This window comes from Rhinoderma darwinii, chromosome 4, assembly GCF_050947455.1.
Source record: "Rhinoderma darwinii isolate aRhiDar2 chromosome 4, aRhiDar2.hap1, whole genome shotgun sequence".
Classification (NCBI taxonomy): Eukaryota; Metazoa; Chordata; class Amphibia; order Anura; family Rhinodermatidae; genus Rhinoderma; species Rhinoderma darwinii.
Window position 1 is genome coordinate 266,036,873 of NC_134690.1, and position 13,137 is coordinate 266,050,009.

General features: G+C 39.8%; 1 protein-coding gene across 4 annotated transcripts in view; it reads left to right on the forward strand.

Moving 5' to 3' along the window:
* The window catches only part of LYST (lysosomal trafficking regulator), a 342,444-nt gene that overhangs the window by 251,767 nt on the left and 77,540 nt on the right, over positions 1-13,137 (forward strand). For all 4 annotated transcript variants that reach the window (XM_075862446.1, XM_075862448.1, XM_075862447.1 and 1 more), the window contains 3 exons: positions 1,427-1,579; positions 3,590-3,834; positions 6,052-6,118. In XM_075862446.1, the coding sequence (XP_075718561.1) occupies positions 1,427-1,579; positions 3,590-3,834; positions 6,052-6,118 (465 nt within the window). The remainder of the gene's footprint in view (positions 1-1,426; positions 1,580-3,589; positions 3,835-6,051; positions 6,119-13,137) is intronic.

A 13,137-nucleotide genomic window follows, 5' to 3' on the forward strand; every position in this document is an offset into this window, starting at 1 on the left:
CGGGTGCTAGTTCCCACACCGTGCTGTACATTTTTTTTATGCAGCACGGTAAACAGTGTCAATTTAAAAAACAATGGTGGAATTGCTGGTTTTTTTTCCATTTCCCCCATTAAAAAGTTCATTCAAAGTTAATCAATAAGATATATGTACCCCAAAATGAGGTATTTGAAGAAATAAAACTCATCCCGCAAAAAACAAGTCCTCATACCCCTACATCGAGGAAAAGCGGTTAAGTCCTAGCACGATATTGCACCCAGGGTAAAAACTATTGAGGTATTGAACTGATAAACATAGTTTTATTAATAAATACAGTTGACATTAGTATCCCTTGTGTGCAAGGCTTTCTTATGACTGTATGTGACATAGCGATATTAAATTGTAAGCCTTACTGGGAATGAGGCCGATCTATGTTCAATGCTGTGGAATGTATTGGAGGTATTTCAATAACAGAAAGCAACTGGGTGATGCTACAATTGGACGCTTAGTACATTGATATTGCAGACAAAAGTAGATCCCTGTCACGTTATTTAGTAAATATGCTTTGGAAGCGCTTTATGCTATGTTCCCGTGAGCTTACCTGTCTCAGTACTTGTATGCGCAGGTCTTTGCTTAGGCTCTGTTCACATCACGTTTTGGCTATAGGTTTATCGTGTTCTTCGGTCAATGTGTCCAAAGGGCTCTTTTGTCAGACAGAAGCCAAAAGAGTGTCCATTTGTCCTCTGTCTTGCCGGATTACGTCCGTATACTGAAAAAAAAAAGTATGGAATAGAATAGTAGACTACACTATTCTTTATGCAGAAATCAGTACAAAAAGTATACTTTTTTTTTTAATATGGTAGTCTGAGTGACGGTGCCACTGTAGGACATCCGTCACAGGCATCCTTTAAACGGACAGGTCATGATCTTTCAAATAGGTTTTAATGACGTATATGTTATACGGATGCCATTATGGCTAACCGTTGCATCCCTCACCCATAGACTATAATGGTTTCTGTTTAATGGATACGTCATGAACTCTCATGACCAATTTTCTTGATCCATTATACAGATACCATTACAGTCTATGAGGGACTGATGGCACTATTAGGCATCTCTCACAGCCTACGTTTAACGTATATATAACAAACGCAGATGAAAATTTTGATGTGAACATAGCCTTACTTCTGCTGCATGTATACTTAAACTTCAAACAGTGCAAGTGTAAAAACCTGCATCCAGATAACAGCGAGACAAGATTAGTCTCAAGACATTGCTCCAAATCTTTAGCAAAGTATAGCTGATCTGCATTTTGCGGTGTCTTTTACATGCAAAATATGCATAATAATACATAATGGAAGGAGTTACATCCTTAAGAGAGATATTCTATATCCTAATATCTATATAATATTTGTCACTATTCATGTAACCAACCATTTCCTGTTTGCAGCCTCTCCTTGGCGAATCAGAACCCGCATCATTTTCCTGGACTTATGAAGAAATAAAAGAAGTGCACAAGCGGTGGTGGCAGTTACGAGATAATGCTGTAGAAATTTTTTTAACAAATGGAAGAACCTTGTTGCTGGCTTTTGACAATACAAAGGTAGTTGCATTGTAATATTACAATTGTATTGTTGATCCAATATTTGAAATATAAAAATGTATGGGAGCCCATCATAGTTCCAGGTAGCTCACCACCTTCTTTACGGGTGGGCATAAGTGAATGATTATAATTTCTTGCATTATATTTTTAGTTTAGAAATATTCTCTGGTAATCTTCGATACACAGCATGTTTGAGAACTACACACAGATTTTTAGTAATATCGAAATTGGGTAACTGTGAAGCTCATTCCAATACCTTAAAGAATATGTGCACTTTTGAAACTAGTATTTTCATTGCTCTAGTACAGTGCATGTAATAATATCATGAAGCAAATATAAATGAACGCAGTATATTTTAGGTATTACACTCAACTACACTCATTCCTTGCATCATGTTGTCAAAAATAAAATGTAAATTCTTGCCACAGTCTTCGTATTGTAGGTGCAATATCAAACATCGTGATTCAAAAAGTCTATTCCATCTCAGATATTTATGGCATTCACAGGATGTCAGAAATGCAGGTGGGGTCACCCAAGTATCTTGCCATGCAAAATGTTGTCAGAGGACCCTGGTTATCCACATAGATCCCTGTCTATCAGACATTCTTTTTTATGTGTGTGTATGTGTGTATATATATATATATATATATATATATATATATATATATTTATTTATTTTTTGTAATTTATTTTTATTTATTTTTTCCTTTTTCTGCCTATCATTATTTTGGCCTATCATTATATCGATATATCTGTATATATTTTTATTGTTTGTTTTTCATCATATGCTGTTGTCTACTACGCATATGGTTTTTTAAAATTTGTTATATATTTACAAAAGTTACATCAGAATGCATTTTATGGAATCCATCAGTTAGAAATTGTTATAGCCAGAGTATGAATTTAAAGATGGCCGCAATTCCATTATCACTTATAGATGACGGACCAGTTGCTGCTGGATAAGTAGGTAGGAGACACATTCAGCCGATTCAAAATTGTACATCTGTACTTGCAGTTCTTCACTGTGCTCTTTGTCTGTTTTAGAGACTGATTTCAGCTGCACTGAATGTTGCATAAGCTGTGTCTGGAATCAAATGTTCCTTGGTGGTTTGATTTTCAGAGGTCCCTCCTTAAAAGGTTAGGAGGCTGGAATATTGGATCTAAGCTGCAATCACTTATCCTGGTTCAAGCCTGAATATTGCATATACTGTGCCTGTGATCAAATGCCCTGTGGTTGTTTGTTGGCACATAGAACTACAAGTCTCAGGATTTTCATAGGTGCCTCCTAAAGGGTCAAAACTCGTTTCGGATGTCTGGAGCAGTCTCCAGTACCATATGACATCCTGTCCACTAGGGACGTCAATCAACAGCAAAGGGGAGGAGTTTGGGAGGGTTTACAGCTGAGAGCTGACGGAAGAGGCCTAAACGGGAGACAACGGTAGGGTGAACTTAGCCTTAGAGATAAGAAAATCGTGGCCACTAAACAGGTAGGTAGAAGACCTAACCATTAGCTTTTACATTAGGCTTTTAAAGATGTTTTCTGCCTTCAAGGAACCACCTTACAAGTTATTGGCCACGTAAGAAATGCACAGTCATGACACATCATTATATTTACAAGAATTATGTAGTCTAGAACATCATGTCTGTGTCAATTAAAACCACCTGGGCATGTCCTCTACTGCTATCTTCCCCATCTTAGCAAGGTAGGAGAAATGTATGAGCTGCATATATATGTATGTGTGTGTGTGTGTGTGTGTGTGTATATATATATATATATATATATATATATATATGTATATGTATGTTTATATATGTATGTGTGTGTGTATATATATATATATATATATATATATATATTATTTTTAATTATCAAAAGTAATGGAGAAAGTCAGTTGGGTACAAATATCGGAACGTTTATTTTTGCATTTAGGGCCCAAAAAAATATTTTAAACCTTTTGATTATACGTTGTATATTAACAGAATGTTTTATGACATTTTTTTCTCTTAAAGGTTCGAGATGATGTTTACCAGAAAATATTGACCAATAATCTTCCTAATCTGTTGGAATATGGAAATATTACAGCTCTTACACAACTCTGGTGTTCTGGACAGATAACCAACTTTGAATATCTAACTCATTTGAACAAACATGCTGGACGATCATTCAATGACTTAATGCAGTATCCCGTTTTCCCATTTATACTCAGTGATTACAGCAGTGAAACACTTGACCTCAGCAGCACTTTAATATACAGGTATTTACTTGTGTTGTATCTTCATTCTTGCCTTTCGTGCAGTCATGAATATATATCCCTTTTGAATAAAAAAATAAAGTGGCACTGTGCTACTCTATCTGAACAGCATAGGACAAAAAGAGGGGTAGATACTGAGCTCGATAATATATCGTTTTCTATAATTAGAATCCGAATTTTCATGTTAAAAGTTGTGTAAATGCTGCCTGGGCTCATAGAGAAAGCCTTTGAGTTCACCTTCTTTCACCCTGGCAGCATTTAAACAACTTAATACATAAAAGCATTGAATGAAATCGCAGAAAATTGTGCATCTCTAAGCTCAGCATCTCTCCCTCTATCAAAGCATAAGAAACCTGACAGAACTGTTTTGTCCACTTTATAGCCACTAAAGCAGCCTAAACTGAAGGTAATGTATCATGAATTTAATCCGTAGTAGTGCAGGTGGCCACATTATAACCAATAGCTATAATTTTGCTTTGCGTTAGCTCTGCTTTCTCCAAAGAGCTACCACTGCTGCCACGTTGATCAAATGATTGGCAGGGGTCATATCAGTGGGACCATTGCTGATCAAACATTGACTGCATATCCTCTTGATATACTATCAATGTCTCTCCTGAGAACCTCTTTAAATTCCAAACACTAATGAAAATAAGATGACTCTGCTTCCACTGCTACAGTCTACACAGGAAAGCTAAAAAGTAGGCTGCAGAAATTTTGTTATGTACAAAGTATTCTTTCTCAGAGTACGTTCCCACTGCATATTTTTTCCACAACAGTACTCTTAAAGAGGCTCTGTCACCAGTTTATAACTGCCCTATCTTCTACCTAATCTAATAGGTGCTTTAATGTAGATAAGTAAGGTGTTGTTTTTTTTTAAAAAAAACACGTTTATTTCTGACAAAGTTATGAGCATTTTAAGTGTTATGCAAATTTGTTCTTAACGACCAAGTGGGCTTTTTTTTACTTTTCGCCAAGTGGGAGTAGCAAATAGAAGTGTATGACACTGACCAATCAGCGTCATACACTTCTCTATATTCATGTTCAGCTGGAGGTGATTTCTTTTCATTCTCCCGACACTCCGGTAAAGTTACTGTAGGAGTAAGTGTCAGCACAGCGTGATCTCGCGAGTAACAGTAACTTTACCGGAGTGTCGGGAGAATGAAAAGACATTGGCTCCTGGCTGGAGGCGATGTCTTTTCATTCTCCCGACACTCCGGTAAAGTTACTGTAGGAGTAAGTGTCAGCACAGCGTGATCTCGCGAGTAACAGTAACTTTAACGGAGTGTCGGGAGAATGAAAAGACATTGGCTCCTGGCTGGAGGCGATGTCTTTTCATTCTCCCGACACTCCGGTAAAGTTAATGTGGGAGTAAGTGACAGCACAGCGTGATCTCGAGAGATCATGCTGTGCTGTGAGTACAGCTGAACATGAATGAAGAGAAGTGTATGACGCTGATTGGTCCGCGTCATACACTTCTCTTTACTTTGCCCACTTGGTGAAAAGTAAAAGAAGACCGACTTGGTCATTAAGACCAAATTTGCAGAACACTTAAAATGCTCATAACTTTGTCAAAAATATTTTAAAAAAAACAAAAACCAACACATTACTTCTCTACATTAAAGCGCCTACTAGATTAGGTAGAAGATAGGGCAGTTATAAACTGGTGACAAAGCCTATTTAAAAATCTGTAAATATCCGCATATATATTTACATATAGGTTTTGCTGTGGATTTTACTCTTAATAATACTATAAATATCAAGATTAATTACTGCAGATTTAAATTTAAGCAGTATTCGTTCATATCCGCTTAGAGTTTCCTGCAGTGTGTGAATAGGGGTTTCGGTACTTCTGTGAGGTCACATGTGATCTTTGCTCTATTGCATGAAAAATGGTGTGTTTTTTTTTTGAGTTATCATGACTTCAGAACCCACTATTGTTTCCCCCTTTTCCATGTAGGAGAGGGAACATACATATGTACCTGTCAAAATTCTGTGATTGATCAGAACAGCTACAGTATGTGCACTGCTAACAGGAGCTGGTATGTTCTTCCTAGCAGCCATGCCGGTTGTTTATGGAAAACTTCCAGTTGTAAAGAGAGTAATAACATTGCATTAGAGAACTGTTACTTATGCATTAAAAATGAAATCTATGTATTAGAATATCATTTAAAGTTTATGCCTACTATATACTTAACTTATTTTATATTTTTTGTGCTGTAGGAATCTTGTAAAACCTATTGCTGTTCAATCCAAAGAGAAGGAAGACCGGTATATCGATAATTACAAGGTATGTAAGACAATTATGACAGTTCTAACTATAATTGAAAGAAATAAGCTAAAGATTTGTTTTTTGGTATTCTACTACTAATACTAGTGTATATCCCTTGCACACCTCCAAAAATTTTGTGCCGTTGATCTTATTCTCTCTCTTTTCCCTCGGTCATACTTAAAGAGAACCTTTCAACTCCCCATACATGTGCAGCATGTAATGGGGAGGGCTGCACAAACCCTGGGGCACTTTACATTTTTTTCTTCTACCTCCCACCAAAAGACTGCAATCGCACACTCTCTCATGCTGTGGCACTGTCCATATCTGATTGGACAGTGTCACAGCCATAGTAACACGCCCCCTTGCCAGTACACGCCCCATTGACTGTTCAGGGGGTTATTTAAATATTGCGTGCCAAATATAACGGCACCGATATCGAAATAATGGTGGGAGGTAGAAAAAAAAATGTAAAGTGTCCCAGGGTTTGTGCAGCCCTCCCCATTACATTCTGCACTCAGCTGCACACGTATGGGGAGGTGAAAGGTTCTCTTTAAAGATGTCGTCTACAAAAATAAGGGTGGGGTCCATACTAGAGCTCCAAACAGCTGTATACAGTTGTCCTTGTGCCAACTGAACTGATATATGGATGGAGACCGGTAGTTTCCTTTGGATTTATTTCTGTGACAGAAAGAAAAATATTAAGTGACTAAAAATGATACACTAAAGTCTGTTTATTAGCCTAAAAAAGTAATGGCTGTTAAGCCAGCACATGCAAAAAATTGTGTCAGTATGTTATCTGTGTGATCCCTATGTGCCGTAACAGATCCTCTATAAAAATAAAACAAAAAAATAAAATTGCTGTATTGCATTAGATATAATATCCTTCTACAACAATATTGTTTCTTTCACGTTTAACTACTGTTCCCAGGCTGGGGAAAAGTGTGTTGTGTTGTTGGGTGTTGACTATCTTATGATAACCTCAGTTAAATGGAAGATAGGATTTTAAAGCTTGTAAAACAGAATATTAGTTTAAAAGATATTACAGTGGGCAGCAATTTACAACAATTGGAAATTACAGATTAAAAAAAACGTTATTTGAGTAAAAAGATCAAATAAATACCACTGAATGGTAAGAATTAACTTTTTAATCCCTTTTTGAACACCATTTTACTGTTACGTAAAGAGTTAAACATACCTACATTATGTATTATATTTTTATTATTATTATATATTATGCCAGTACGTGGATCATAGTGTATACCTTTTGTAACATTTAGTTTATTGGGAGCTGTATAATTTGGATGTAGTAAGCTCCTATTGTCTAGTGCCAGCTGCAGGCGGAAAGTAATTTAATAAAAAATGTAACCCCTTAACGATGAGCAACGGATATATCCATCACATGCAGATGCTAGCTCCCGCGTCATGACGAAAAATATCCGCGACTCGGATCTTGTTGGTACTACCACTATATCTACGAGAACAGCGGCCGGCTATTATACGTGGCTAGGCTCCTGCCGCAACTGCCGTGATATGAGAGAACTCGAATTCTGGCAATTTAACCCCTTAGATGCCAAGGTCAATAGCGACCGCAGCCTCTAAGGTGTTTGACAGTGGGAGGGAGCTCCCTCTGTCACCCCATTGTCACACCCGCGACGCGATCGGAGGAAACCAATGGTTACCATGACATCCTGGGGCCTAACAAAGACCCCCAGTTCTGCCATCCGTAACAGCCTAATAGATTGCCTGTCCATTTTACACTAACAATCAATAATGCTTTGGTATACTAAGTATACCAGTGCATTATATTTGTGATCAGAAAATCGCAGTGATGTCCCCTAGTGGGACTAAAAAAATATATAAAACCAGTTAGTTTATTAAAGAAGAAAAGATATTACAGTAAAAATAAAATAAAACAACCTTTTTCCACAAAAAAAAATTATTTCGCATTTTCCACCACAAAAGAAAGTTAAGTCCCATGTACCCCAAAATAGGTCCAATAAAAACTACACCTCTTTCTGCACATATGGCCACATAGACGGCAAAATATAAACCATATGACTCTTGAAATGGGACCGTGAAAAAACGATGAAGAATGCTTGGTCATTACTGCCAAAATAGGCCTGGTCGTTAAGGTGCTCAATGCTATTTGAAGCTCTGTTACAGAAAAATAAAGTTTTGACCGATAAAAAGATTATAAAATAAATCCATATAGAATTTTGGACCTATTTTGATTAAAAGACAATCCAAAATGTCGTTCAAAGGTGGACATTCACTTTAACCCCTTAACCTTATTTTGACAGCAGGTGGTACAGGTGCTTAGTCTACAGCGACGTCTTTTGGGGTCGATGTAGAAGAGGCTGATGAGCGCTCCTGTGAGCTCATCCTCCAAGCAGGAGCTGTAACTTACAGCTCCTCAACTTAGAGCAGCCTACTGAACACAGCTGGGATTGGCAAACATTTCAACACCAGCTGTTTAACCCTCTGATCACCACATTCTGTGACCACGACATGATCAAAGGAAACCCTGTGACGCGATCAAAGACTGGGGAATCCCTCTACAGTCAGCCCTGGGGACCTAGAAAGGACCCCAGGGCTGTCTGTTCAGTTTGCCTGCTATTAGGACAGCACATAGCGCGCCCTAACAGCAGCCTGTGTCATAGTGACACACTGGAATGTATTCGCATACAAGAATATGCTGATACATTATAAGTATAAAATAAAGTTGTAAATAAAGTTATCCCTTAATGGGATTTAAAAAAAATGTCCCTAAAAAAGTCATTTTGCATAAAATATATCTTATTGCCCCTACATTACATAAAAACAAAAAAACCTACACATATTAGTTGTCTACATGACCGTAATAGCCTGAAGAATTAATTTACCAGTTTATTTAGCAGGAAACGTGAACCGCATAGAAAAATAAACGAAGCCGAAAATCTCTTTTTCCTATATTCACGCCGTAAAAATAAATTAAAGAACTTACACAATACATTTTTTCTACCCCCAAACAGCACAAAAAAAAAACATTCTCCCGCATAAAACAAGGCCCCCTATAGCCACACAAATGAAAAAATAAAAAAAGTTATGGCTTCTAAAATGCAGAGAGGCAAAAACAGAAAAAATTTGCTTTTCAGGCCCAGTCGTTACGGGGTTAAATTTCAGTTTGTGTCATGTATTTTTTATGTTAATCTATTGTTTTAAAGTGACCATCCGGTCCCGGGACAACATTTTAAATATGATGGTGTATATGGAGTAATAATACCTGGTGCTCTCCAAATGTGCCCCTCCGCTGTGGATCCGCAATTTTAGGGCCCTATCTGTGCTGTCCCAAAATGGTTGCAGTGCTTCTTAGATTATGAGTTTGAGACACTCCCACTGTTCTCTGATTGGCCAGAGCTGCCAGTTCTGTCTAATTCGTGAACAGAGGGAGTATTTTAGACCGTCTAAGAAGCATTGTGGCCATTTTGAGAAAACAGAGGGGACCCTAAAACGGCAGATACATGGCAAAGGAGCACAACTGGAGGGCACCAGGTATTATTACTCTATATACCCCATCATATTTATAATTTTGTCCTGAGACCGAAGGGTCGCTTTAAATCTTTAAAATGTACATATGCACTTCTGCTCCTAAAAAGTTTTCCATCTTTTATAATTCAAATAGTCTAAAATGTGAAAATGATATGTACAACATTGAAATTGCAACACCAAGAAAGGTGCTGGGATCGTAAAACATTCCAACCCCAGCTGTTTAACCCTTTGATCGCCTAGTAAGGTTATGCAAATCGAGGAAGTAGCAGGTGTCGCTAAAATCTGCAAATTATCACATTTTTAAGCTCCAATCTGTTGCGTGTGGGAGGGGCATAGAAGCTAGATGGAAAGCAAGGTTTTTTAGCCACATGAAACCTCAAAAATCGGATCAAGTCGTGTGGGATGATTGTGTAATACCTCCTGTTCGTCGATGTTTCAGTTATCACCACTTGTCACAAACTGAGAGGTACAGAACTCATGAACTGAGACACCTTGGTTTATCACTCCGGCAGATCGCTATTCACCTAGGCTGAGATATTAGCACTGTCGAATGTTACGTGTCCTAGAGGCTGGGAGAACAACAATGAATGGGAATGACCACAAGAGGTACGCGGATGCGAACCTCTGCACGGACGGACAGTCTGATCAGAAGAATGCCGCATAGTGATCCATTCTGTACTGCAAGTGAAATCGGACGTCATATCCCAATCCTAGGGCGGACACGGAGTCTACACAAACCGTCGGAAGGCGTTTGAACGAGATTGGGCTATGAGCTAGAAGTCCAGCTACAGGTGTTCCATTGATGGTATCATGGTACACGGCAATGGAGGCTGGAATGGAGGTCTATCCTCTTCAGCAATAGGTCACACTTTTTTTTGGTCTCCGACGAAAGGATTCACAAGTGAACGTCACACTGGTCCAGCTCCTGCGATTATGGTGTGGGGTGGCATTATGTACGGTAGCTGGACCCCTCTAGTCTCCATTTCAGGTACACTAACAGTTCGGCGTTACATTAATTTGGTCGTGGAATCAGCGGTACGAACATTTCTCCAAAGTGTCCCAGAAGCCGTTTTTCAACGCCAGGCCGCATGTTGCTCGTGCTACTGTGAGAAGCCTGTGTGGCCTAAACATGCTACCATGGCGTGCAGCGTCTCCGGACTTGTCTCCCATCGAGCACATCTGGGACGTGATTGGTCAGCAATTGCAAAGGCAGCTGCCAGCAGCCAATCTTGATGATTTGTGTTTCCGAGTGCATTCAGCATCGCTATACCTTCCTCAGACAACCATTAATAACCTCATTGATATCATGCCAAGGCATGTAAGTGCATATATTTCTGCACGTGGCGCTCATACTCTATACTAGATAAATCAAAAAGTTTGGATTATTTTATTTTCATTTGCATATCATTAACATGTCTGTCTATGCTGTGATTTTCCACAATTCCAAAACTTTTCCTTCTTGGTGTTGCAATTTCAATGTTAAGGAGTGTATATTTACTTTACTGATTTTTGCTTTGCTTCTGTTCTTCTGGTATCTGTCCCCTGCCAATCCCTAGTATCAATACAGTCTGATGGCATGTCATTCATTGTAACCACATATCACCTGACTATGGTAGCCAAACGCTGACTTCCGCAGTGATGCCATCATGTACAAAGCATCACTGCGCCAACCCTACATAAAAGTCCTAAAAGTTAGCCTTTAGGACTTATTGGATTAGAAAGCTAAATCCACATAAAGAACTAGACCCCAAAAGAGAGATTATTAATTTCTTACCTTTCTTCGAACAGCTGGTGAGTGGCTGCAGCTCTCTTAGTTCAGGGACTCTAGATTGAAGGGGTTATCTGGGATTTTAAAATTGATGGACTGCGTAGAAGTGCCACAGCCACTTCTTTGTTTACATGGATTTAATTTTTGTCCATACTTGCACACGCTATTACATTTGTTTTTTTTTTAAATCAGACAAGTTTTTATTGAAAATACAACATGAATTATACATCCTTTTCATTTCTGATAAAGTACAAAGAAATCAATCAACAGGAGAAAAAGCAAAGTAACAGCATAACATCTTGTGCTTAGAACAAAATTCCTGTAATTTACATTACACTTTGTATTTCATCATTAGTTGTACCAGTACATATATCCCCCTCCCTAACCCTAACAACCGAACTCCCCCCCCCCCTCGCAGTACCTCCTCTGGTCCTTGATTCGCCAAGTCCCTCCACCTCCTCCATCCTTCCTGTATGCCAGACAGTGATCCCACCATACCTTGATCATATAAATGCGCCAGTCCACCTTCAAATCTCATCTAATGTGACGCTATTACATTTGTAGTGGCTTTGTAAGGTATTGCTGCACTGTCCCCAGGGCCACAATCAGCAATCTCAGGGCTCCATACTGCCAAAGAGTCCGGGTCCCTGGCCCCCCTATAACTCATGGTTAGGCTGTTTAGAGAGAGATACAAGTTGACAGAAGCCCAGAGGGGGTCGGATACACGGTAACATTGGTTCTGCGGCGGATGGAAGTAAGAGGGTGATGGGCTCTGTGAATGAGCAGGGAAAGGGATGACAGAAAGAGGCAGAAATTCTGTGGGTGGGGCGGATGGTTCCAGAGGCTCTGTGTAAGGTGGGGCAGAGACATGGAAGACAGAAGGTGGTAGGAGCTCTGTAGGGAAGTGGGGTGCAGAAAGTGGTAGGGGTGCTGTGGGGGGGAGAGGGGACTAAAGGTGGCAGGGGCTCTGTGACGGGCAGGGAACAAGGGGACAAAAGATATCAGGGGCTCTTTGAGGGGAATAGGGGCACAGAAGGTAAATGGTTCAGTGTGGGGAGTGGAAAAGGAGCACAGAAGGTGGTAGGCATTCTGTGGATAAAGGGGGTAGAGGGCATAGAATGTAGCTAAGGTTCTTTGCGGGGTCAGGGGGAAATAGTAGGTAGCAGGGGCTCTGTGGAAGGCATGGGGAGGCGACAGGCACGGAGACTCGCTACTCATTCTTTCCTTGATTGCTTGCTTTGCTGGTACTGCTGGGCTGGCACTACTGCGCTGGGCTGCTGATGGCAGGTTCTTAGGACTCCAGCTGCTAGCACAAAGGTAGCTTCGCCTCCTTACACAGAGGAAGACGGACACTGCGTAGCTGAGAGGAGGAGGAGGAAAGGAAAAGAGGGGACTGAAGAAGCCAGGAGGAGATGAGGGCAGGCACTGACTATTGCTTGGGGTTCGTGAAGTTTGACTTTGGTAAAAAACAACAAAAAAAAACGGTCCATAACGTCATGGGGCCTGTTTCTTTCACCTAAGTGCAGCTATATGGGCCCTATTGTGTCTGATTTAGCAGCAGCAGGTTGTGGTGGTGAGAGGCTGTGGCAGTGGTGGATAGGCCTTTTTTCAAAAGACTTGCAGCCGGGCCCCATACAGCAGTACTACTAGTACTGCCCTAACTATGAGCCGCAGCCTCTTCAAACAGCTAATTGGCGGGGGTGCCGAGAGTCGGACCCCCACCAATCTAATATTGATGGCC